This window comes from Trichosurus vulpecula, chromosome 1 (genome assembly GCF_011100635.1).
Source record: "Trichosurus vulpecula isolate mTriVul1 chromosome 1, mTriVul1.pri, whole genome shotgun sequence".
Lineage (NCBI taxonomy): Eukaryota > Metazoa > Chordata > Mammalia > Diprotodontia > Phalangeridae > Trichosurus > Trichosurus vulpecula.
In genome coordinates this window covers 309,083,531-309,107,473 of record NC_050573.1, presented here as the reverse complement: position 1 = coordinate 309,107,473, position 23,943 = coordinate 309,083,531, and the positions used below count along the sequence as shown (strand labels likewise).

Here is a 23,943-nt window from a genome sequence, read left to right as displayed (position 1 = left end):
GATGTGGGAGCACGCCCTGAGCTTGCATTCCTGCAGAAAAGAGGAAACCCTTTCTCCTGCCAGACGTGGGGAGTGGGGGGATGCGCTCCAAATGCATCCAGAGTCGCGCCGGTCCCAGAGGTGGGGGGTGGCTGGGGAAGCCTGCCAGGAGGTGGAAGGTGCAGAAGCAGCAAGGAATTCAGGGGAACAAGTAGAATTTCCCGGCTTTTCTGAGACCAACCACAGCTTGGAGAAATGCGACGCAACTGCGTGGAAAGCACTAGACAACAGGCCAGACGGCCGGAGAAGGGAAACTCTCTACTTCTTACATAAGGTGTCACACAGTCACACACACACACTCTCGCACACGCACGCGCGCGCGCGCGCACACACACACACACACACACTCCGTCACACAAACACGTACACACCTTTCTCCTACTCCCTACCCCCCACACTTCCGTCTCCCCTCCCTAGCTCGCCTTCCTTAGCCGTGGAACTCATTTAGGACCGCGCGGAAGCCGCGAGGTGGGGGTCGAGGGAGACGACAGAGGAGTAAGGAGGGGGCGGGGCCTTCGGAAGCGGGAGGCTCCAGAGGCCGATGGGTGTGACGCACAGCGGCCTCGTCCTCCAGCCCCGGCCGCTGATTGGTCAGAGAGCCAGTGCGTGGATGCCGGCGGCGTCCATCGCTCCCTCCCGCCCCCCTACCCCGCCCCGCCCCTCCCTTCCCCTCCTTTCCCTCCAGCCCAGTTCTCGCTCGCCTGTGGGGGAAGCCGCTTTTCGGCCGCCGCCGCCGCCACCGCCACCGCCACCGACTGGGCTCCGTGTGTGTGCGGGAGGGAGCGCGCGAGACACAGACACACACACATACACACACACACACACACACACACACACGTACGGACACACGGAGCCCGAGAGCGGAGGGCGCCGCCGCAGCCGGGAACACCCCGCCCTCTCGTCCCGGGGGGAGACGACGACGACACCGCCACCCGGGACCGCCACCCCTCCCGGGTGCCGGAGTCGCCTCCTCCGAGCCGCGCGGAGACCCGCCCCCGGCCGCCCCCCGACCCCTCCCCCACCCCAGACCCAGTGGCGGCGGCATGGAGGGGCTCGGCTCCTGACTCTCCGGCGACCCTCGCCCTCGGCTCCCGCGCGCCAGCCGCTGCCCCGCCTGCCCGTTCCTTGGCCACCGCCTCCCCCCCGCACACGCTGCCCTCCGCCTCCGCCTGCATGTCCGCGCCGCCTTAGCCGAGGATGCTGAAGATGAAACTGCCCCTGAAGCAGACGCACCCCAAGGAGCAGCAGCAGCAGCTGGAGGCTGAGGAGCAGGAGGCGGCGGAGGCGGACGGGCGGATGGGCGTGAAGGAGCCGCTTCACCGGCGCGACTGTCACCTCCCGCTGCACCCGGCGGTGCGCCCGCCGCTGCCGCCGGCGCCGCTGGGCCCCGGGGGGCGCTGCCTCCGGGAGCGGCCGGGCCCTCTGCGGGGCTTGCTGCTGCCGGGGCCGCCTGTTGCTGGCGGGGCGGCGGCCGTGGCGGCGGCGGCCGGGGAGGGTATGTCTCTGCAGGGCGGCTGCGGCCCCACCTCGCTGCTCCGGGACCAGGAGCGGGTGTACGAGTGGTTCGGGCTGGTGCTGGGCTCGGCGCAGCGCCTCGAGTTCATGTGCGGGCTGCTGGACCTGTGCAACCCACTGGAGCTGCGCTTCCTGGGCTCGTGCCTGGAGGACCTGGCCCGCAAGGACTACCACTACCTGAGGGACTCGGAGGCCAAGGCCAACGGCCTCACGGACCCGGGGCAGCTCGGAGACTTCCGAGACCCTGCCGTCCGCTCCCGCCTCATCGTCTACCTGGCGCTGCTGGGGTCGGAAAACCGCGAGGCGGCCGGGCGTCTGCACCGCCTCCTGCCGCAGGTGGACTCGGTGCTCAAGAGCTTCAGCTCCGTGGTCGCCTGCGGCGCCGGCAGTCGCCCGGCCCCGGCCCGCGGCGACCCCGAGGCGGGCGAGGAGAAGGGGGACAGATCGGAGGAGCGGGGTCCGGAAGGGAATGGAGCGGCGCCCCGAACCGACGGTCTGGGGTTCGGGGCCCAGGAGGAGCTGCTGCTGCTTTTCACTATGGCCTCCCTGCACCCGGCTTTCTCCTTCCACCAGCGGGTCACCCTGAGGGAGCATCTGGAGCGGCTTCGGACGGCTCTCCGAGGGGACCAGGAGGATGGAGACGGCGAGGAGTGCAACTTCCCTGCCCTCAGGGCCCAGGTAGATCTCTTCCTTGGGAGGGACGTGGAAAGTGTAGAGGGTCCAGTTAATAGTGCTGCTGTTTCTGTACTTAGAAACATCCTTACCAACCTGCGCCTCTTAGACTCAGTATTCTTCCCATTCTCCTTCTCATAGCGATTCCTTAGTGTTAATCTTGCTTTTCACTATTTTTTCAGTATCCGACCACTCTCACCCCCACGCGCCATGACAGAAAACTCTAGAAATCATCCCAGTGGTAGAATAGCCACAGAGAAAATGGGGATCCGACTTAGGCCCCCACCATCTCCTTTGGAGGTTCCATTGCATTATTCTTTTTTTGTTGTTGTTTTTTGAACCTCCCCAAGGATGCAGTGAGAAAGCTACTTTAGGAGACTTAACTTCCCTACTGAATTTCTTTCAAGTAGATCCAACCTTTTATAGTACACGTTTAAACGCCCTCACCAAAGTGACTTTTTAATGGGATGTGGTGTATCCTACCAACAGGATGGAGATGTTGCTTGCCTCGGACCCTGGGCTCAGTTTTCGTCACAGCCTAATTCAAATTAAGTCCGATGGCCATATAAAGAGTTTAGTGGTCTTAAAAAAAATGTGAATTTATTCATTGCAAATAGACATAGCTCGATGTGTTCTTATAAGTAAGTAAAACTTAATACAAGAAATACTAGTTGTTGCCCCTCACTTTTGCATAACCAGGAACACTGGCAGTTTTTAGTTGGGTTAGTATTTACACATTAGGTCCATCACCATATGTTGGTTCTTTACCAGAGAGGCACAAATGTCTTTTCCCTAAGGATCTTACTGAGCAATCCAGGTGTGATTGGGGAGAATGCATTTGGGCCACTTTTAAATATTTTGATTTTAAAATTGAATTCATATACAGCTTTATAAAACCATCTGTGAATGCAGTGTTCCAGTTACAGTTTAGGTGACTTGTTTCAGTACTTAACAAACTCACTTCTTGGACTACATACACTTCCTCCGCCTCTTTGGAACTCTGCCTTTTCTTGCAAAAAGCCAAATGGACTGAGAAAGGACTTTGTAAGTTTTGTGCCCTTTCTGTGGCTTCTTAAAGGGGCACTTTTTCCCCTTGCCTAGAAGTTTAGAGATGTACAGGAACTTTTTAAAATAATTCAACTCTTTTTCTGAAACTAGCTTGCTATGTGGATTTTGATTCTCAGAAGTTCCTTAGTATTTTTAAATGAGGGTATGAGATCATACTTACCATGGATTGCTAAGTAATTTTGTCCTGAGAAATAAAGGTAGCTGAAGTTTTTCTCCTTAAAAATGTCTTGTCTTCCTGGACATTTGATACATATTATATATAGACAGCTTCTTAGAATTTAGTCTGTATGGAAAATTAAAGTATCATGGATACCTCTAAGGGTGTGGACAAGCCTAGTTGTAATCTTGAGGAAAGGGATACAGATGATGACAAAATCATTTTAATATCCCCTAGCACTTAAAAAAATAGTTTGAGTGTTTGAGGCTTTACTTGGCAGAGAAATGTTCAAATTCACATCAGCAATCTTAAGTAGCAAGAGTCTGTGGTCAGAAATATTTGCAATAAACATGGTCCTTCCCTTCAAGGAGCTTACATTCTGATAAGGAATTGCCTTGATTTGCCCCCAGAATTGCCCAACAACTCGTGTGTATCAAATCTTGACTTTGATTTCTTACTGGATAGTTTATTTGAAAGAGAAGATTGTTGGGAGAACAGTGCATGGAAGAAATGCAGTGTAAAAGTAAACTGTATTTTAAATCTTGACTGCAGCCCAGGACGTTTCCTGGCAACCAGTGACTAGCTGGGAGAGGGGTGGACAGATCTGTATTGGGTATCCTGCCATTAATTTTAGCAAGTCATTAATTTTCTGGAAGTACCCTGTATGCTATATGGGTGGGAAGAGGCAACTGAGTTTTTAGTAGTAAAGGAGATCATTTTTAGAGGATGGTTTTCAAACTTGTTTTATGAGAAATAAGTATGCCTCCCCCTAAGTGTTGCTTATACCGCGTTTAGGTCCTAGCATTTACTCCGTTCATCTAATCAGAATAGTTCAGGCACATGCACATCTCAGTGTTCTCCTTGCCCCTACACTGGCATATTCAGCTTGAGGAAGGGCCCGGAGAATACTCGTTCTCTGTCCTGTGACAGCAAGTCCATCCTCCTGTCACTTAATTCTTCATGGGAAGGGGTTGACTGGCCACCGAGCCCACACAGCTGTTGCCCTGCGCTCTCCTGCCAGCTCGATGAGGGCAGGAGAAGGGAGCAGCCGGGGTCGGTGAGGGGAGGAAGGGGTTTGAGAAGCTATTTGGCAGTCTGGGAGGAAAAGCCTTAAGCGTTATGGACTTCTGCCCTGAGGGGCTTGAAATCTGTCCCAGACTATGAAGTGCCCTTGGCAGAGGGGATGGGGCGGGTGTGCCCGGGTCATGTGTTGCCGTGGCACAGTCGGGGGTGAGGGTGGATGGTGATTAGCCACGGGTCTCCATGCGGGGCTTCACCCCTTCCCCCCTCAAGATGGCGGCGGGGGCCTCTCCCGTCACGTGATAAGAGTAGTTGGGTCCCCGCCCCCTTTCGGGTTGGCTGGGAGCGAAATGGGGGCTGAGAGCGTCAGTCTTTATGTAAGCTCTGTTCTTCCCTCCTGCTCTAGGGGGGCTGGGGAGAGGGCGGGCCTAGTGGAGGGGCGGGGCCGATCCGGAAGGGGCGGGGCACACGCCTAGGCGGCGGGGCCAATGGGAGGCTGGGGCGGTGCCAAGGGGGCTGAGCGTCCCTCGCTGCCCAGTGTGGGCGAGTCCCTGGGCCGAGTCCGAGGTGAGGGCCTGGAGGAGTGTGGAGCGTGACCCCGGACCCTGGAGATTTGGGTACCGGGGTTTCCTTTCCCAGCTCAGTCCCTGGGGCTTCAGCAAGTGGGCAGCTCAAGCGCAGCCTCAATTTCTAAAACTTTTAATTGTGGCTCAACAAGTGTTCAGTGCCAGTGCCTTAAATTGTCATTTTATTTCTGTTTTCTCGGAGACCTTTTCAGTATCTGGATCAGTGCTCCGACAGAGTAACCAGGAAAGGACATAGCACGGCTGTAGTTGTGTTGTCAATCTGGTCATAGAAAGTTGCCGAAACACAACCTTTCCAATGAACAGAATGTCTTGCCAAACCTATGACAGTTGTAAATGATGAGATCTTATTTATCAGAGCCAGTTAATTCTTCCACATTTTTGAGAAGCATTTATCCAACATTTCTCTTAAAAGTGAAAGAATTTTACATTCCATTTTGGTGTTTCTGTAATACAAAACTTACAAGATTGTATAGTACATCCTTTTTATTCCATACATGAGAATGGAGGTTTGCAGGTATTAAGTAATTTAGTTAGAATTGCTTGGAGGCATAGTGGATGATAAGTGGTTTGCCAGCTGTCACAAGGTAAGTATGTATCAAAGGTAATATTTGAACCCAGGTCATCCAGATTCAGAAGCTGACTCTAGCCCCTACCTACCCTGTCTCTATTTAATAGTACATGTTGTACTTTACCATCATTTAGGTGTTTGGAGATATTTTTTGAAATAGAAGTAACTTATTTCTTAAATTCTAATGCGTTTCAATAGACTTACTATTATTTCCCCAAATAGTAAAACGTTACTGTCTTTTATTGTTATAAAATATGTCCATTTTGATGAAATTCTTCCATTACATAAGTGTCTATAGATTATAGCAATGTAGTGAATTTTCTTAGATATCCTAGGAAATAAGTGTAACTTGATAATACTAATGAATGCTAGTGCCTGAAAAAAGGAGTGCTTTGACAGGTAGGCTTGTTAATAAGAAAATTCTTAATCCATTCTAACTTTTCAAGCACAGAATCCTTTGAAAACAGAAATCTGATTTGTTCAACTTAATCTTAACATAGTATGTGACACATTTTGAAAATTCTGACAAAGAAAGATCATCAGCCCATAATTTTTCTTTTGTACTTTTTGAAAGAGATTAGAGAGTTATACTATGAGGAATACTCTTCCAGTGGCACTGACCCTCCTGGTTGTCCCCCTTTCTTGGAATGCTCTCCCTCTTCAGCTCCAGCTGCTGACCTCCCTGGCTTCCTTTAAGTTCTAACCAACTAAAATGCCATCTTTTACTGGAACCTTTTCCCCACCCCTCTTAATTCTAGTGCTTTCCTTCTTTCAATTATTTACTAGTCATCTTCTTTATTGCTTGCTTTGCATATATTTGTTTGCATCTTGTCTCCCCGTTAGATTGTAAGCTCCTTGAGAACGGGGGACTGTCTTTTTGCTGCTTTTTGTATTCCCAGCACTTAGCACAGTGTCTGGCACATGAAAGGCACTTACTAAATATTTATTGATTGAGGAGATAAAGCCTGCCAGTTTATCATAACTGCATAAAATTGTATTAGACACTATGAGGCAGTTTAAGAGCTAAGGCACATTTTATTTGTGTTACTCGGTTGTCTCCCTCTTCATAACCCATCAGCTGTCCATGAGGTTTTCTTGTCAAAGATACTGTAGTGATTCACCATTTCCTTCTCCAGTGGATTAAAGCAAACAGAGGGTAAGTGTCTTGCCCAGGCTCAAACATCTAGTAAGTGTCTGAAGCCAGATTTGAACTGAGATCTTCCTGACTCCAGGCCCAGTGCTCTATCCACTAAGCCACCTGACTGCCTCCTTAAATTATTATCAATAATCACATTATTAATTATAAATTATAATTATTAGAAATTGTACATTATTAATATAATTATGCAACATAATTTATATAAATATGTTTATAAATTATATAACATAATTTAATATATAATTAACATTTTTATATATTAAATGAAAATACCAAATCACAAGAAGAAGAATAATTTCACTTTTATGAGCACTGAGCTATACTAGAGTAAACCAAATTACTCCTTCCTCTTTCCTTCCCTGTTACTATAAAGGGCAATGCCATCTTCCCAGTCCCTCAGGCTCAAAACCTAGGAGTCATCTGGGATTCCTCATTGGCTCTCACTCTCTTCCCAACATGTGCAGTCTGTTGCCTTAGCCTGTCAGTTTTACCTTCCCAGCTTCTCTTAAATGTGCCCCCTTCTCTTCTCTGACACTGCCACCACTTTAGGACAAGCTCTCATCACCTCATACTTGGACTGTTGCAACATCCTGCAAATGGATCTGTCTGCCTCTAGTCTCTCCCCACTTCAATCCTTCATTCAGCCCCTTAAGAGATTTTTCGACTCTGTCACCCCCACCCCCTCCCACTTGATAATGTCCAGTGACTCCCTATCATCTCCAGGATCAAACGCAAAGTCCTCTGGCATTCAAAGCTTTTTTCATAACCTAGCTTCCTCCTACTTTTCCATTGTTCTTACGCCTTATTCCCTGCCATGTTCTCTTCTATCCAGTGACACTGGCCTCGTGGCTGTTCCATGAACAAAACACTCCAGGCAGTACAAATGCATGAGATAAGAGATGGATTGTTCTTTGTGAGGACCAACAAATGGGACAGGTTGGCTTGATCTTAAAGTGTATAGAATGGAATAAAGGGTTAGAAGATGGAAAAGGTAGAAAGGACCCCAGTTGTAAAGAGCTTTAAATGTCAAACAAATGATTTTGATCTTGGAAGTAGTAATAAAGAGCCATTTGAGTTTGAGTAGGGGACTGACTTGGTTAGACATAAGCTTTTAGGAAAATTGTTGGGGCAGCAGTACAGTGGGGAGAGACACTTGAGGCAGAGACATTGATTAGGAAGTTTTTGCAATAGTCTAGATGATGACAGCTTTAACTATAGGGTATTGGCTGTGTGAGGGGGAAAAATGGGATGCTGCCAGCCTAGAAAAGACAGCATTAGACAACTGATTGGATATATGGAGTGAGTGAAAGTGAGAAGTTGAAGATGACAATGAACTTTTGTGTTTGTGTGAAGCATGGCGATTTCCTTGACGGTAAGAAGAGATTGAAAGACAGGAGTGTTTGTGGGAAAGATAATGAATTCTTTTCTGCACTTGAAGAGTTTAAGATGACTATGGGACAATTCAATTGGAGATGCCCAAAAGGCAGTGCAGTTGATAATAGTGGATGGGAGCCCAGGAGAGAGACTACTGCTGGTTATATCAATCTGAGAATCATCTGCATAGAGATAACAATTGAACACATAATAATTGGTGACATCACCAAAGCAGGTAGTAATTAGTCAAACAAGTATTTATTAAATACCTTCTATGTGGCAGGCACTGTGCTAAGTATATAGGCAGATTGGATAAATGGGAGATAAATAAATTGAGAGAAGCCAATACATTAAAAGGAATTGGAAAAGATTTTTTGTAGATGATGGCATTTTAGCTGAGACTTGAATAGGCTAGGGGTGGGGAGAGAAAGGAGGAAAAGAGAAGATTTTGGTCCAGGATAGACCCCTAGGGGTTTGGGGGAGGGAGCATGACTAGTGGGTATGAAATGGCTGGATGAATGAAAGTCCGAAAAAAGATCCTGATAAGGGGCTGTCAGACAGGTAGGTAGAAAATCAAGAGAGAGCAGTATCAGGAAAACTAGAACAGGAGAGAATATTCAGGGTAGAGAAAGTGATGAGTTATGCCCTGTGTTGCAGAGAGGTCAAGAAGAAGAGTGAAGATTGAGAAAAGGCAGTTAGATATGACAATTAAGAGATCATCATTCACTGTATATTTTCACTGTTAAAAAAAAGTAAAAAACTTGAAACAGCTTCTCAATTTTTAATTTTTCTCTCTTCTTAAGATATCCCAGGCTTAATGCACTATTCCAAATAAATACACCAGTAGACCTGAGAGCTAAGTAGAAGAAAGGATCTAAAGAAAGAGAAATACATACATTACACTTGCCCCTGTCCCCATTAACTTTCAGGATATTGCTCCTTACATTTTATTAGAGAACCTAGACTTTAGCTCCTAGAGGCTGAAAAATGCATCATTCCAGTAATAATAACAATTACAAATACAAAGAAATCTTCAGATACTTTATATAGTTTATTACGATAGAATTTTACTCAGATGAATATCTTGAGTATTGGGCTCAGCTTTACTTTAAAAGTTGGCATGTTTTTTTTTTAAACACAAGATTTACAACTAAAGCATACTATATAAACAGATCACTTTGATCTACATTGATGTAAGTAAGAGATGTGATGTTCCAGGGCAATCGGAATATTAAGGGGATTAGAAACCATGCCATACTGGGAGAGGTTGAAGGAACTAGAACTCTAGAGCCTGCAGAAAAGAGAACTAAGGGGAACATTTTAATTATCTTCAAATTGCCAAAGGAATTTTAAGGATTGATACATACAAGAGGGGTTAGTTAGTGAGTGAAGATTGTAGGGAGGTACGTTTTCATTTAAATATAAGAGAAGATATTCTGACTAGTAATGATGTGGTAATGTTTTGTTTTTCAGTTGTATCTGACTCTTGGTGCCCCCATTTGGGGTTTTCTTGGCAGAGGTAATTTAAGTGGTTTGCCATTTCCTTTTCCAGATCATTTTGCTGATGAAGAAACTGAGGCAGACATTTACCTGACTTGCCCAGGGTCACACAGCTAGTAAATGTCTGAAGTCAGATTTGAACTCAGGGGAAATGAGTCTTCCTGACTTCAGGCCCAGCGCTCTGGATGCCTCCAAATGGAGCTTTTTGTTGCTTTTTGATGTAGTAAATTCCCCATCATTGAAGATTCAAGAGGCGCAGTAACTTACTGGCTGAGCAACCCTGGGCAAGTCACTTAACTCTGCCTCAGTTTTCTCCTCTGTAAAAATGAGCTAGAGAAGGAAATGGCAAACCACTCCAGTATCTTTGCCAAGAAAACCCCAAGTGGGGGGCACAAAGAGGTCAGGCGTGATGGAAAATGACTGAACAACAAGAAGATTCAAGCACAGGCTGAATGACCACTTGTCAAGAATATTTTAAATGAAATTCATGCCTTGACTAGGAGTTGGATTAGTTGATGCTGCAGTTAACTTCAATCCCACTGTTTTTGAATGCAAAACCAAGTCAGTATTACTGTTGCTAAATGTAGTAAGTGCTGTGATTTGAGAACATTTCTCAACATTCGATATTCCTTTTGAAATCACCATTTGTTGTGACTAAGTCTCCCTGCATAGCCCAGGTTCAAAGTGAAGCAGTTGGCTATTCCCAAGGTGTGATTCCACTCTTGATGGGCATGGAAACTTTGATCTGCTCCATTTGCAACTTGGTTTATCCCTCCTTAAGGGTGCTTTGGGTGGCCTTGCTATATTGGTGTTAGACTTAGTGCAGACAACCACTCAGCTTTAGCCCTACTGTATCTCAGAGTTCTTAAGCTCAGTTAGTCTGCCAGCTTTGACTTCCTCAGGATCAGCAATTAAGAGGCATTCATCACCATGCCCAGCAAGTTTTAATTGCCAAGTGTGTGCTCCTGTGTATCATACAGCTAAAAATCTCAGGACCACATGGTTGATATTACACATATTCCTGCCATGTATCCTTTTGCTGTGCTTAATAAATCATTCTGTTGAAACTCCTGTCACATATGCAGTGGGGTTTCCTTTACTTGAACCTTGATGTCTGAGGGCAGTTAGGTAATATGGTGGGGGTTATGACATGATTGGACCATCACTTTAGTAGCTGACTGGAGAATAGAGTGGAATGGGGAGAGACTTGAGGCAGGCAGACCCATGAGCAGGCTATTCCAATAGTCTTGATGTGAGGTGATGAGGGCCTTCACTAAAGTGGTGGCAGTGTCCGGAGAAAAGGGGGTGTATTTGAGAAATGTTACAAAGATGAAATTGACAAACTTTGGCAACAGCTTGGATATGGGGGTGAGAGGGGAAGATTGAGGTGTCCTGGGTGACTCCTAGGTTTCAAGCCTGAGGGACTGGGAGGATGGTGTTGAATTCCATTGGCTGGACTCCATTCTGATGCAGTCAGCAATGGTTGCTTGAATTTCTTCAACTTTGTTGAGCAGCACATGAGAAAGTGAAGGCCATGATGGTGGGAATGATCTAAGGCTGAGGTTTGGCTAAGCATAATCAGCAAAAATAAAGGAGGGTAGGGACTTCAGAGGACACTGTAGAGTTGAATTGGTTGACCAAGGGATCAAGATGGGAAAAAGAGGAGAGAGTGGCCAGTGTAGAGGATATGGCCTGTGAAAGATTTGAGGGGTCAAAGAATTGGAGATCACAGTGCAGAGAGTAGGATTTTGTCAGGGATGGCAGAAAGAGATGAAAAGCCAAAAACCAATAGGTCAGATACAGGGATTTCAGAATTCTTGAACATAGAGGTGGTACATTTTTGGTTGACCACAAGATCAAGAGTATAACCTTCTTTGTTTGTGACTGAGGCAAGGTGGAGGAGTAGGTCATGGGAAGTGAATAGGTTGAGTGGTTACCATGTTTGGAGTAGAGTCAGTTTGTATGTTGAAAGCCCCTAGTGAGGACAGGAGTTGGGAAGGAGAGAAAAAATGTGAACAAGATACTAAGCTCATTGAGAAAGAAAGGAGAGTGAGCTTGGGGTCTATAGACAACAGCTACCAGGATTTTGATTGGGTGATAGATATGAATAGCATGAATCTCAAAGGAAAAGAGATTACTGAGTGATGGTGGTAGGTGAACCAGGAAGTGACAATGGGGAGCTAGGAGAATTCCAACTCCCCTGTCTTGATCAGTGAGCTGGGGAGAATGAGTCAAAGTGTAGCCAATGCTGGGAAGGGTGTCCAGGGTGGCTGTGTTATTAGTGGGAAGCCAGGATTCAGTAATAGCTAGTGGATGGAAGGAGTAGGAAGGAAAAAGATTTAAGATCAAGTTTGTTGCCTATGGAATAGGCATTCCAGAGGACATAGTGGAAAAGCTGGATGGTATTTGGTTGAAGCTTTGAAGAGGAAGAGAGTTCAGGGAAATGGAATGAAGCTTTGGGTGGGGGAATAGGTTTTGAATTATAATCTACACTGTAACTAAATTCCTGTTGGGACTTTAGAGTCACTAGATGTGAATGGTATGACCAGGTATGAGAATTCATCATTGAGTAGACAGTGACAGTTGTTTGAATTGAGACTGAATGCAAGTGCAGAATGAGATGGGAGGCAGTATAAGAGAATAGTGAATAGATAATGCCCAGTAAATAGGGCATTGGCACGGCTTGTTAATTAAGCTTTTCTTGCCTGGAAAAGCACAGTGCCTGGTACATAGTACTTAATAAATGTCTGTTAATTAACTGGAAATGATATATTAGGGGTAAATTAGTATTATGGTTTGAATTCTTATTTCCCCCAAGCAGCTTGATTTATCTTTATGTATGATTGTTGTTGTTTTTCAGTCATTTTCATTGTGGCCAAATTTGGGGTTTTCTTGGCAAGGCTGCTGGAGTGGTTTGCCATTTCCTTCTCTAGTTCATTTTATAGAAAAGGAAAAAGAGGTAAATAGGGTTAAGTGATTTGCCCAGGCTCACATAGCTAGTAAGTGTCTGAAGCCAAATTTGAACTCAGGAGAATGTCTGCCTGACTCCATGCTCAGGGCTCTATTTATTGTGCCACCTATGTTTGATTACTTGGTGCTGTTGTGAGGACTAACTAGCATACTAGTTTTTGTTCATAGAAAGGCTAAAAATTTATCTTTGATTAGTGAAGTGGTCATGCATAATATTGTATAATAGAAGCATTTCCATTTCTTCTCAAGTTATAAATTTATTGTGGTAAAATAAACTATTGCATAACATAATTCCTTTAGATTTGTCATGCTACGTACATGATCTATTGAATTTCATCAAATCACATGGAAAGTGACAGGAATGGTATATGAAGTTTTGGCATTTTGGCTACCTGGAAAAGGAATTTCTCAGGTAAAAGTTAGTCTTTCAGAAAAGTTGTCTTTTGAAAATGCCTTCATTTTGGAGTGTCACCTGGGTAGTAATGATTTTGAAGAGATGGTTTTAAGAAGAGTATGGATGAGGATATTAAGATCTTGGGGCCAGAAGGCCAATAATTCTCAAGAAGAATCCTAAAAATTTGAAGGATGAAAAAATCACATTCCCATTTTAGGATCTTTTATCTTAAAACCCACTCTGTTCTCTTTTCTTGCACCTTCATGCAGAAAAATGCATGTTTGACCCACTTTGTTCACCATTATCATGAGGATCCCTTTAACGATGTCCAAGTGAAAAAGGGGATTATTCTCTGTACTTGGTGAGGTCCTCCAGATGTGTCTTCCTGCAGATGATATTGTGTTGATGGCCTCAACCCCCAAACATAATAGGTTCTTCTTAATAACATCATGATAATTGATGAGATAGTCTTAAAGGTCAGTACAGAAAAAAACTAGATGGATGAAAAATGTGTTTGGGTAGCGGGTAGTACCTTGTGAGTCATATTGATACATATATTTGGTACAGGTTTTGCAGTTAGACAGTGAGTCCCATATCTGAATAGAAGGAAGAAAGCAGACTGGATTACATTTAAAAAATTGAACAGTGTTTTTTATTATTTTCAAGCTCCCTCATACAAAATTGTTTATCGACTAACTTGGAGGACCATATCAAGTTCTTTATAGAATTGTGTGTATGTATTTTGGGGCAAAAAAGCAGTCATCATAATGGTGATCTATTTGTTTTTATATATATATATACATAATCATTCATGAACTCTTGAAGGTGAGGTAACCAGAGAAAATTTGCATGGTATAGTGATAAATTCCCTTGACTTGTAGTCTGCAAGATCTGAATTCAGATCCTGCCCAGATACTTGTTAGCTACATGACCCTGGGCAAGTAATTTTAACTTTTCTTACCTTATCTGTAAAATGTGACTAATGCATACCTGGTAGGGTTATTGTTGGGATGAACAGATGTAAGTAAAACACTAAAAAACAAACCCTAAAATTTTCATGAAAATGTCTCATATTATGATTGTGCCCCATGAAGTGATGATTTTTACTGCTTTGGGGTACCTGACAAACTTCCTCCAATTCCTTTATTTTTCCTCTCCAAGGAGAAACTGCAGGCTGTCCTTTGTTATACATAGTTTTCTGATTTGGTAGTCCAAACGTTAGTATGGATATAGTTCAGTTACTGCAGTAGTGTTTTAGCTCATTGTTCATTGGACAAAGATCACAAGTTTAGAGTAGGAACAGTTAAAGAGATGAAGGATCTGAAAAAGCAGGTATTTAAAAGGATCATCAATGTGAAGTTAATAGGTTTAATGGCAGTAGTTGGGGAGGAAGTGATGAAGACTATTAGCCAAATGAAGAAGGTAGGATAGTATCCTGGAGATGGGTAGATAAATGAATGACAAGACTCTGAAGAGGGTGGTATAATCAAATCAAAGGAACTTGAAAGAAGATTGTTGGTGATAATGGGAAAGCTATGGTCTGTAATGAAAGCTTAGTTTTGAAGTCTGGTTTTTGACATTGAAAAAGTCACTTAACCTCTCTAAACCTCACTGGATATTTTTATTTGTAAAAATGAAAGACTAGATTTTTAAATGGTCCCTTGTATGGTCCTATAAATGGTACTGCAGAGCAACAAGTAGTAGGAGTAAACAGATTTCCTTCTAGCTCTGTAAAACTAAAAGGAGATGGTACATGAGAGGAGGAGGGACCAGAAAATGACTGTCAATTTGATGTTCTCAAGGGAGAGTTTCATTTAGAGTGGAATTAAAACAAGAAATACAGAGTATTCCAAAAGTCTTAGTGCAGTTTTAGCTATTAAAGCTTAACATTTTCTTTTCCTCTGCTTCTGGGTGTCCCAGAAGAGTTCTGGGAAGTCTTAGTGCAGTTTAGTAAGATTGAAGAGATGTTTAACAGTAGAACAGTAAATTTTAAGGGCATGATGGAAGTCCTGAACATTGGGATAAGGGCTAGAATAGTGGTGAGTTAAGTTGCATGGGTATCATAGGGAACAAGTGGCAGGGAAAGAAGGTTTGCCACCTAAGTGTGGTTTTCCATGACAAGTGTGAAGGATAGGGGGAAAAGTTTGGAAGGGCTGTCAGCATTAACACAGAGTATAAGGTAAATCAGCCCTGTGATCACTTCCACTTGCTTGAATGTTTCCAGGGTACAGCTGGTGACTTCCATTTAGATTAAGGATTCTTAACCAGTTATCTACCCTGGGGATGGATTTCAGAGGGTCCATGAACTTAGATGACAAAAGACTTAAATCTTTATTTTCACTAACTTTTAACTGAAATTTAACATTTCCTTCAGTTATGAAAGTAGGCAACAAATATTCTGAGAAGCGGTCCATACTTCCCCAGATTGCTAAAGGATTAAAAAAAAAGGTTGGGCCCAGAAGGGGGCGGAGCCAAGATGGCAGGTGGAAAGCAGGGACTAGCGTGAGCTCCCTGCCGAGCCCCTCCAAAAACCTATAAAAATGGATCTGAACCAATTCTAGAACTGCAGAACCCAGAAAATAGCAGACGGAAGCAGGGCTCCAGCCCAGGACAGCCTGGATGGTCTCTGGGTGAGGTCTATCCTGCACGGAGCTGGGAGCGGAGCAGAGCAGAGTGGAGCAGAGCCCAGTGTGGGCAGCGTGGACCAACCAGACCAGGAGCTGGGCAGAGTGGGCCCTAGCGCCCTGAATCAGTGAGCTGCAGCAGTTACCAGACTTCTCAACCCACAAACACCAAAGACAACAAAGAAGGTTAGTGGGAAAAGCTGCCGGAGTGGAAGGAGTTCCCCGTTCAGCTACCACCCCGGGGGCAGCGGAGGTGGGGCAGCTACAGAACTACAACTGCAGTTGCTTCCGGCCTCAGGCCCACCTGGTGGGAGGAACTAAGTGGAGGATCAGAGCAGGAGTGAAGAGCCTGCTGAAGATCTAAGCCCAGTCCGGGTTGGGGGTTCTTGGGGAAGGAGGAGTGCTGGTGTGGCAGGGCTGGTGTATCCCCCCAGGCTTGGAACATAGTTCTCTTAACTCTACAAGCAGTCATAACCCCCTGAAAAACTCAAGGGTCAAGTTAGTTGGCTGGGAATATGGCCAGGCAGCGAAAACGCACCGAGATTCAGTCTCAGACTCTGGAATCTTTCTTTGATGACAAAGAAGACCAAAACATACAACCAGAAGAAGTCAACAAAGTCAAAGAGCCTACAACAAAGCCTCCAAGAAGAACATGAACTGGTCTCAGGCCATGGAAGAGCTCAAAAAGGATTTGGAAAAGCAAGTTAGAGAAGTAGAGGAAAAATTGGAAAGAGAAATGAGAAGGATGTGAGAAAACCATGAAAAACAAGTTAATGACTTGCTAAAGGAAACCCCCAAAAATACTGAAAAATACACTGAAGAAAACAACACCTTAAAAAATAGACTAACTCAAATGTCAAAAGAGCTCCAAAAAGCCAATGAGGAGAAGAATGCCTTGAAAGGCAGAATTAACCAAATGGAAAAGGAGGTCCAAAAGACCACTGAAGAAAATACTACCTTAAAAATTAGACTGGAGCAAGTGGAAGCTAGTGACTTTATGAGAAATCAAGATATTATCAAACAGAACCAAAGGAATGAAAAAATGGAAGACAATGTGAACTATCTCATTGGAAAAACCACTAACCTGGAAAATAGATCCAGGAGAGATAATTTAAAAATTATTGGACTACCTGAAAGCCATGATCAAAAAAAGAGTCTAGATATCATCTTTCAAGAAATTATCAAGGAAAACTGCCCTGATATTCTAGAGCCACAGGGTAAAATAGAAATTGAAAGAATCCACAGATTGCCTCCTCAAATAGATGCCAAAAAGAAAACTCCTAGGAACATTGTTGCCAAATTCCAGAGCTCCCAGATCAAGGAGAAAATACTGTAAGCAGCCAGAAAGAAACAATTTGAGTATTGTGGAAACCCAATCAGAATAACCCAAGATCTGGCAGCTTCTACATTAAGAGATCGAAGGGCTTGGAATATGATATTCTGGAGGTCAATGGAGCTAGGATTAAAACCAAGAATCACCTACCCAGCAAAACTGAGTATCATGCTCCAAGGTAAAATATGGACTTTTAATAAAATAGAGGACTTTCAAGCTTTCTCAGTGAAAAGACCAGAACTGAATAGAAAATCTGACTTTCAAACACAAGAATCAAGAGAAACATGAAAAGGTAATCAAGAAAAAGAACAAGAAAAAGAAGTTGCAAGGGATTTACCAAAGTTGAACTGTTTTGTTTACATTCCTACATGGAAAGATGATGTGTATGATTCATGAGACCTCAGTATTAGGGTAGCTGAAGGGAATATGCATATATATATATATATATGTATATATATATGTATGTATATGTGAGTGTGTATGTGTATATATATATAGAGAGAGGGGGGGGGGTAGGCGGGCACAGGGTGAGTTGAAGATGAAGGGAAGATATCTAAAAGAAATAAAATCAAATTAAGAGAAAGAGAGGAATATATTGAGAGAGGGACATAGGGAGAGATAGAATGGGGTAAATTATCTCGCATAAAAGTGGCAAGAAAAAGCAGTTCTGTAGGAAGAGAAGAGAAGGCAGGTGAGGGAGAATGAGTGAATCTTGCTCTCATCAAATTTGACCTGAGGAGGGAATACCATACATACTTGATTGGGTATCTTACCCCACAGGAAAAAAGGAGGAAGAAGATCAAAAAAAGGGGGGATGATAGAAGGGAGGGCAGATGGGGGTGGAGGTAATCAAAAACAAACACTTTTGAAAGGGGAAAGGGTCAAGGGAGAAAATTCAATAAAGGGGGATAGGTTCAGAAGGAGCAAAATATAGTTAGTCTTTCACAACATGAGTATTGTGGAAGGGTTATACATAATGATATGCATGTGGCCTATGTTGAATTGCTTGACTTCTTAGGGAGGGTGGGTGGGAAGGGAAGAGGGGAGAGAATTTGGAACTCATAAAGTTTTAAAAACAAATGTTCAAAAACAAAAAAAAAGTTTTTGCACGCAACTAGGAAATAAGATACACAGGCAGTGGGGCGTAGAAATTTATCTTGCCCTACAAGAGAAGAAGGGAAAGGGGGATGGGAGGGGAGTGGGGTGACAGAAGGGAGGGCTGACTGGGGAACAGGGCAACCAGAATATACGCCATCTTGGAGTGGGCGGGAGGGTAGAAATGGGGAAAAAATTTGTAATTCAAACTCTTGTGAAAATCAATGCTGAAAACAAAATAAAAAAAAAAAAGGTTAAACTCCTAACTTGAAATGTATGAACTAGTCACAGGCTTTCATATTTCAGTGGTGTTGTATAGCTATTCTCTCTGTGGTAGGGGGTAGATCTGATCCCATTTCAAGGCAAGCCCACCAACGTTCAAGTGAGATGAGGAACACAGTAAAAACTCAGATTGGTCTAGGACTGCACTTTGATTCTCTAGACTGGTTGAGTCAGTCGGTCTGTCAAGTCACTTGTTAGCGTGTGTTGTAACAACTGCTTGTGCCCCACATTTGATACCATTTCCAAATTTGTAGTTGAACTAGATTTGGGTGAGGCAGTAGGAAGTGAACATGAAAGGGGGTAGTGACTGGAAATCTCTTGCTTATTAACTCTAAACTTCCAACTCTTGATTATCTTTCTCTCCACATGAGAATAGATTGGCCTTCTAACCCTGAAGGATAACTGACTCTCTGCATTGGACATTGTTACTCGATTATTGTTGCACAGCTGGGGTGTCACCATTGTTGGATGGTGGTTTACCTTGGTTAAGACCTGTGGCCTCCAGCAGTACCAAATGTAAAATTTGTTAGAGAATTCTTTTCTTTTAAATAACCTGTGGTGAGATAGGGCCTTCTAGCCTGTCTAGCTTAAGTTTTATAGCATGTCCTTTTAGATATAAATGGAATTAACCCAAAAGAAAAACTTTAAGCTTACAAGCATTTAGAAACAGAATGTTTATTTTTAGATATTTCCCCTAAAGTTCTGTAAAAGTCTGAAAAAGCTTGTATTGTTAAATAATTTTTAGTTTTAGTAAAAATCTTTACCTTTAGTTCAAGAAAGGAGAATTGCTTTATATGCTTGTTTCTTTAAAAACTAAAAAATTCCTCAAATTTAAATCCTTATTGAAAGAACCAAGGAAACATTGAATATTGTGTAGTGTTAAATTAAAATTGAACTTTTATTGCTAAAAATGAAGTTTAAACAACACTAATCTGTTTTCACTGAGTCTTTTATAGTAAGGAGATGCTCTCTAGGACTATGTCCACATGTGAGGTAAAGTAGTTTAAAATTTTACTGTATAGTATTTCATGACCCCACATATTAGTATAATCACTATCATCTTACTGCTCATGAGAGGAGTTAAAGTTATTTTATCTTTTGTAAAAGTAATTTGCAGTGGAATATTTAGGTTTTTTTTTTTTTTTGCATTTTGAAACCTAGGGAACGCAAGCAGACAACATATTGGAAAAGAGAACCCTTGAATACACTGACTTCACAGCAGAGTTAGAAAAATCGCTTTGTTGACAAAGTGTTTTAGTATATATTCATCACCTAAATCTAACCTCAAGGTACTCTTAAATTTTTGTTTCTCTCTGGCCTCCTTACACTCAGTCAAATAAGTCTTATTGATTCTTTCTTTGCATTGTCTCTCAAATTAATTCTTTCCATTTCATTCCCACTGTCACTATCTCATTTAAATTCCATATTTCCCCAATGATCATTGGGTCATAAATTTAGAGCTGGGAGTCCAGTTCCCTTAAAGATAAGGAAATTGAGGCCTATTGAGGTTAAGTGACTTTACTAAGATCACACAGCTGGTGAGTGACTAAAGCAAGATTGGAATTCCAGTCTTTCCGGCTGCAAGTCTGGCATTCTATCCACTATGGCACTTAGCTGCCTCAGTAGTCTGGGAACTGGTCTTCTTTCCTCTGTGTCAGGGCTGTCCAATTTTAGGTTTTTATTGAGACAATAGACAATATATTTTGATTTGCCATTTTAGTGAGAGCTCTGTGGTAGCTCGGCTTCGTTTACTAAAGCATTTATGTAAATTTCTGTGCTTGTAGGTAGGCTGCATAAAGGGGGTGGCGCATTTTGGACAGCCTTGCTCTATGTTCTTAATATCTGAATACACTCAACATACTGCTATCACATTAATCTTAAAACACTGGACTGACCCATTCATGAATCTGAAATTCCTTCATCTGATCATAATCTGTTGTCCTTCCATCTCTCCCTTATCCTTGTATTTCAGAACACTGTTCTTCTTCTGGATTCCATCTTCTAGTCCCTTTCCCCCTCAGTTCTTTTCCAGGTCGTCACCCCTATACCAGCTTCACTCTCCTCTTTTTGCCGTCTTGACCCTTTGATGAACTAGTTCAGCTCTTGTCCGTTGCCTTCTTATCCTATCGCCTATCTTTTTCCTGCCAAACCTTATTAGATTACTCCCACCTTCTGCTGCTTTGTTTCCTAGGTTTATGCTATTGAAGGAAGCTGGAAAAAAATCAGAAAACTGTGCTGTCTGATTCACTACAGATTATGTTACATAATCTAAACTGGGCCCTCCTTGTGGCAATCATTTCACTTCCCTTAATCTATTCACTCTTCTGCTCACCACAGAACCTTTTCCAAACCTTTTTAAACCTCTTCAAACCTCTCATATCTACCCCCCTTCCCCAACTCTCTCCGTTGAAAACCTTGTCTCTCATTTCACTTAAAAAATTGAGGCCATTCTCTTTTGAGCTCCCTCTTCTGCTCTCCAGCTCCTTGCCACATGGCATTCAGTTGCCTTCTGCAACAATATCCTCCTTCACTCATCTTATGTGAAGAATTGGTCCTAGTCATTGCAAAGGCAAACCCAGCCTCTCTATGTGCACAAGTGCTTCATTTTATCCTGTCTTCTCCAGCAGATTTCCACCTTTGTCATCCCTGCTCTCTCACTTATCTTCAATATTTCCCTGTCAACTGGCTGCTTCTTTCACTCCTAAAAACATGTCTATGCCTCCCCCTTCCTCAAAAAACCCTTACTTCATCCATTCATCTCACCTAGCTATCAACCTATGTTTCTCCTCCCTTTTTTGTCTAAACTCCATGAGAAGACCATCTGTAACAGGTGCCACCACTTCCTTTCCTCTCTTCTTAACTTTCTATAGTTTAGCTTCTGACCTCGTTATTCAACTTTTTCCTGTGGGCAGTGAAAGATGAAATGACTGAGGAAGCAAAGGTTTGAGCTTCTCAGCATATGGATTTTATTAAGTACTGCATTCCAGTTGCCCAACAAATAGGGACCAATCACCTTCCTCAGCTTTGGCACTGGACCCCAAACACAGAGGGAGACAGATTTTTATACACTAAAAACAATTACTCAAATAAGACCAACTAATTAAAAGGAAACAATTAACCAGGATACATCTGGTAATCTGATTTGTAATTGGAGGAAAGATTAGAGACTTTCCAAGTTGAGAGGGGTAAGTGAACATGTAAATTCCCTGAAATCGGAAAAAGTGTCCCACTCCCAAGTGTCTGTATACAGTCAAAGGAACATGGAAACAATAACTGATAGATCATTATGGGGCCACTTTTCATATAAGATAGATGGGTTGCTTGAGATGTATAATTGTGAGAAAACTCCTTGCATCAATCTTCAGGTCTGACCAAGTTTCTGGTCAGCATAACTTAGGACCTTAGTTCAGGGTCTCTAAGCAATAGGAAGAGGTGGTCCAGCTCCCCAGACATTCAGGGACAGGTTCAAACAATGCAACAAATTCCTCTCACAATTCCCACAATTAAATAAAGTTTTCTCACGAGATAGAAATTAGACTTGACCCATAATTGAATAGAAAGGGAACTGAGCTAGCTCCAGAATTGAGTCAGTGTGGTTCTTTCAATTCCTGCTACCACTTGGTGTCCTAATCCCCTTAATTCCCTTACTTCAAAGTTACCAGCAATCTCTTCATTGCTGAACTTTTCTCAATCCTCATCTTTCTTCATCTCTCTGCAGCCTTTGAAACTAACACCCACCCTCTTCTCTGGGTTTTCATTATACTGTTCTGCAGCTTACAGTCATAGTTGCTTGGGTACTGAGAAGTTAAGTGCCTTGCTAAGGATCTTTTGTGTAGTATAGACCAGATGTAAAAGTGAACGCAAGTCTTCCTGACTCAGAGGATAACTCCCAGCCCCTACTCACCTTACCTTACTTCAATAAATACTGAATAATGAGGTGGCCTTTTGCCTTTGCCTTGCTAGGGCAAACATCTGCAGTGATCCTGTTCCATCCCATCTTCTTCAGCAGATTGCCTCCTTAGTTATCTCTACTCTCTCGCTTATCTTCAATTACTCCGTGTTTTATGGCTTTTTCCCTCCTGTTTACAAACATACCCATGTCTTCATCCTCAAAAAGCCCTTATTTAATCCATAATCCTATGTTCTCCTCCCTTTTTCGACTCAATTTGAGAAGGCTGTCCACAATAAGATTCTTCTCTTTTCATTCTCTTCTGAACTTTCTACAGTACGGCTTCCAACTTTATCATTCACAGGAAATTACTGTCTCCAAAGTTACTAACAATCTCTTAATTGCCAGATCTTTTCTCCATCTGCATCCTTGACCTCTCTTTCTTTGAAACTGTCAATTACCTTCTTTTCCTTGGTACTCTCTCCTCTCTAGGTTTTTGAACCCTCTTTTGGTTCTCCTTCAACCTTTATGAACTGCTCCTTCTGAATATCCTTTACTGGATTTTGATCTGTATCATGCCCACTAACAATGAGTATTCTCCAAAATTCTGTCCTGGGTCCTCTTTTTCCTCTGTGTTTTTTCAGTTGATGTTCTCATCAGCTCTCAAGGATTTAAATTACCATCTTTGCTGATGATTCTCAGATCTGCTTATCCAGCCCTTACCTTTCTGCTGACCTCCAGTCTCATATCTCCAACTACCTGACATCTTGAATTAGAAGTCCCATGGTCATCTTCAACTCACTATGTTCAAAATGGAACTCCTTGTCTCCCCTCTCCCCACCTTGTTCCTTCATTTTAACTTCTCTGTTACTGTTTAGATAGCAGCAACGTTCTAGTCACCCAGGCTTACAACCCAGCTGTGATCCTCAACTCCTCATTCTCTCTCATCCTTTGTATGCACTGTGTTGCCCAAGACCTATCAGTTTGTAACATTTAGTGCACATGCCTTCTTTCATGCTCCTACCACACTGATTCACCCCATGCCTGGACTATTGCAATAGCCTGCTAGTTGGTCTCCCTGCCACAAGTCTCCCCCCAGTCCATCTTCTTCTCAGCTGTCAGAGTGATCTTTCTAAAGTCTTCTGCCTCCCCCCCTCCCAATTCAATAAACTCTAGTAGCCCTTCTCACCTCCAGAATTAAATATAAAAACTTCTGGTGTTCAAAACCTTTCATTACTTGCCCTTCCCTTCCTCCTTCCCAGGCTTTTTATACCTCCCACCACCCCCACAATCCAGTGACAGTAGCCTCTTTGCTGTTTCTGGCAAAAGACACTTCATCTCCTCACTAGGTATCTTCACTGGTTGCTATCCATGCTTGGAATACTTTCCCTCCTCATCTCTACCTCCTGGTTTTGTTCAAGCCCCAGCTACAATCCCACTTTCTACAGGAAGTCTTGTCCAATACCCCTTAATTCTCATGCCTTCCCTCTGTCGATTATTTCCAATTACCTGTACATAGTTTATTTTACATAGTTATTTTAAGCATAGTGGCACAGTGGATAGACAATTGGGTCTGCAGTCAGGAGGACCTGAGTTCAAATGTGGCTGTAGACACTAGCTGGGTGACCTTGGCCAACTCACTTAAGCCTGTTTGCCTTAGTTTCCTCATCTGTAAAATGAGCAGTAGAAACAAAAGG

At 43.2% G+C, this 23,943-nt stretch overlaps 1 protein-coding gene across 1 annotated transcript in view; it reads left to right on the top strand.

Annotated features, from left to right (window-relative positions):
* Positions 1 to 1,236: 1,236 nt before the first annotated feature.
* The window catches only part of ZCCHC2 (zinc finger CCHC-type containing 2), an 86,088-nt gene continuing 63,381 nt past the window's right edge, over positions 1,237 to 23,943 (top strand). The window contains exon 1 of the mRNA XM_036756309.1: positions 1,237 to 2,232. Coding sequence (XP_036612204.1) covers positions 1,237 to 2,232 — 996 coding nt within the window. The remainder of the gene's footprint in view (positions 2,233 to 23,943) is intronic.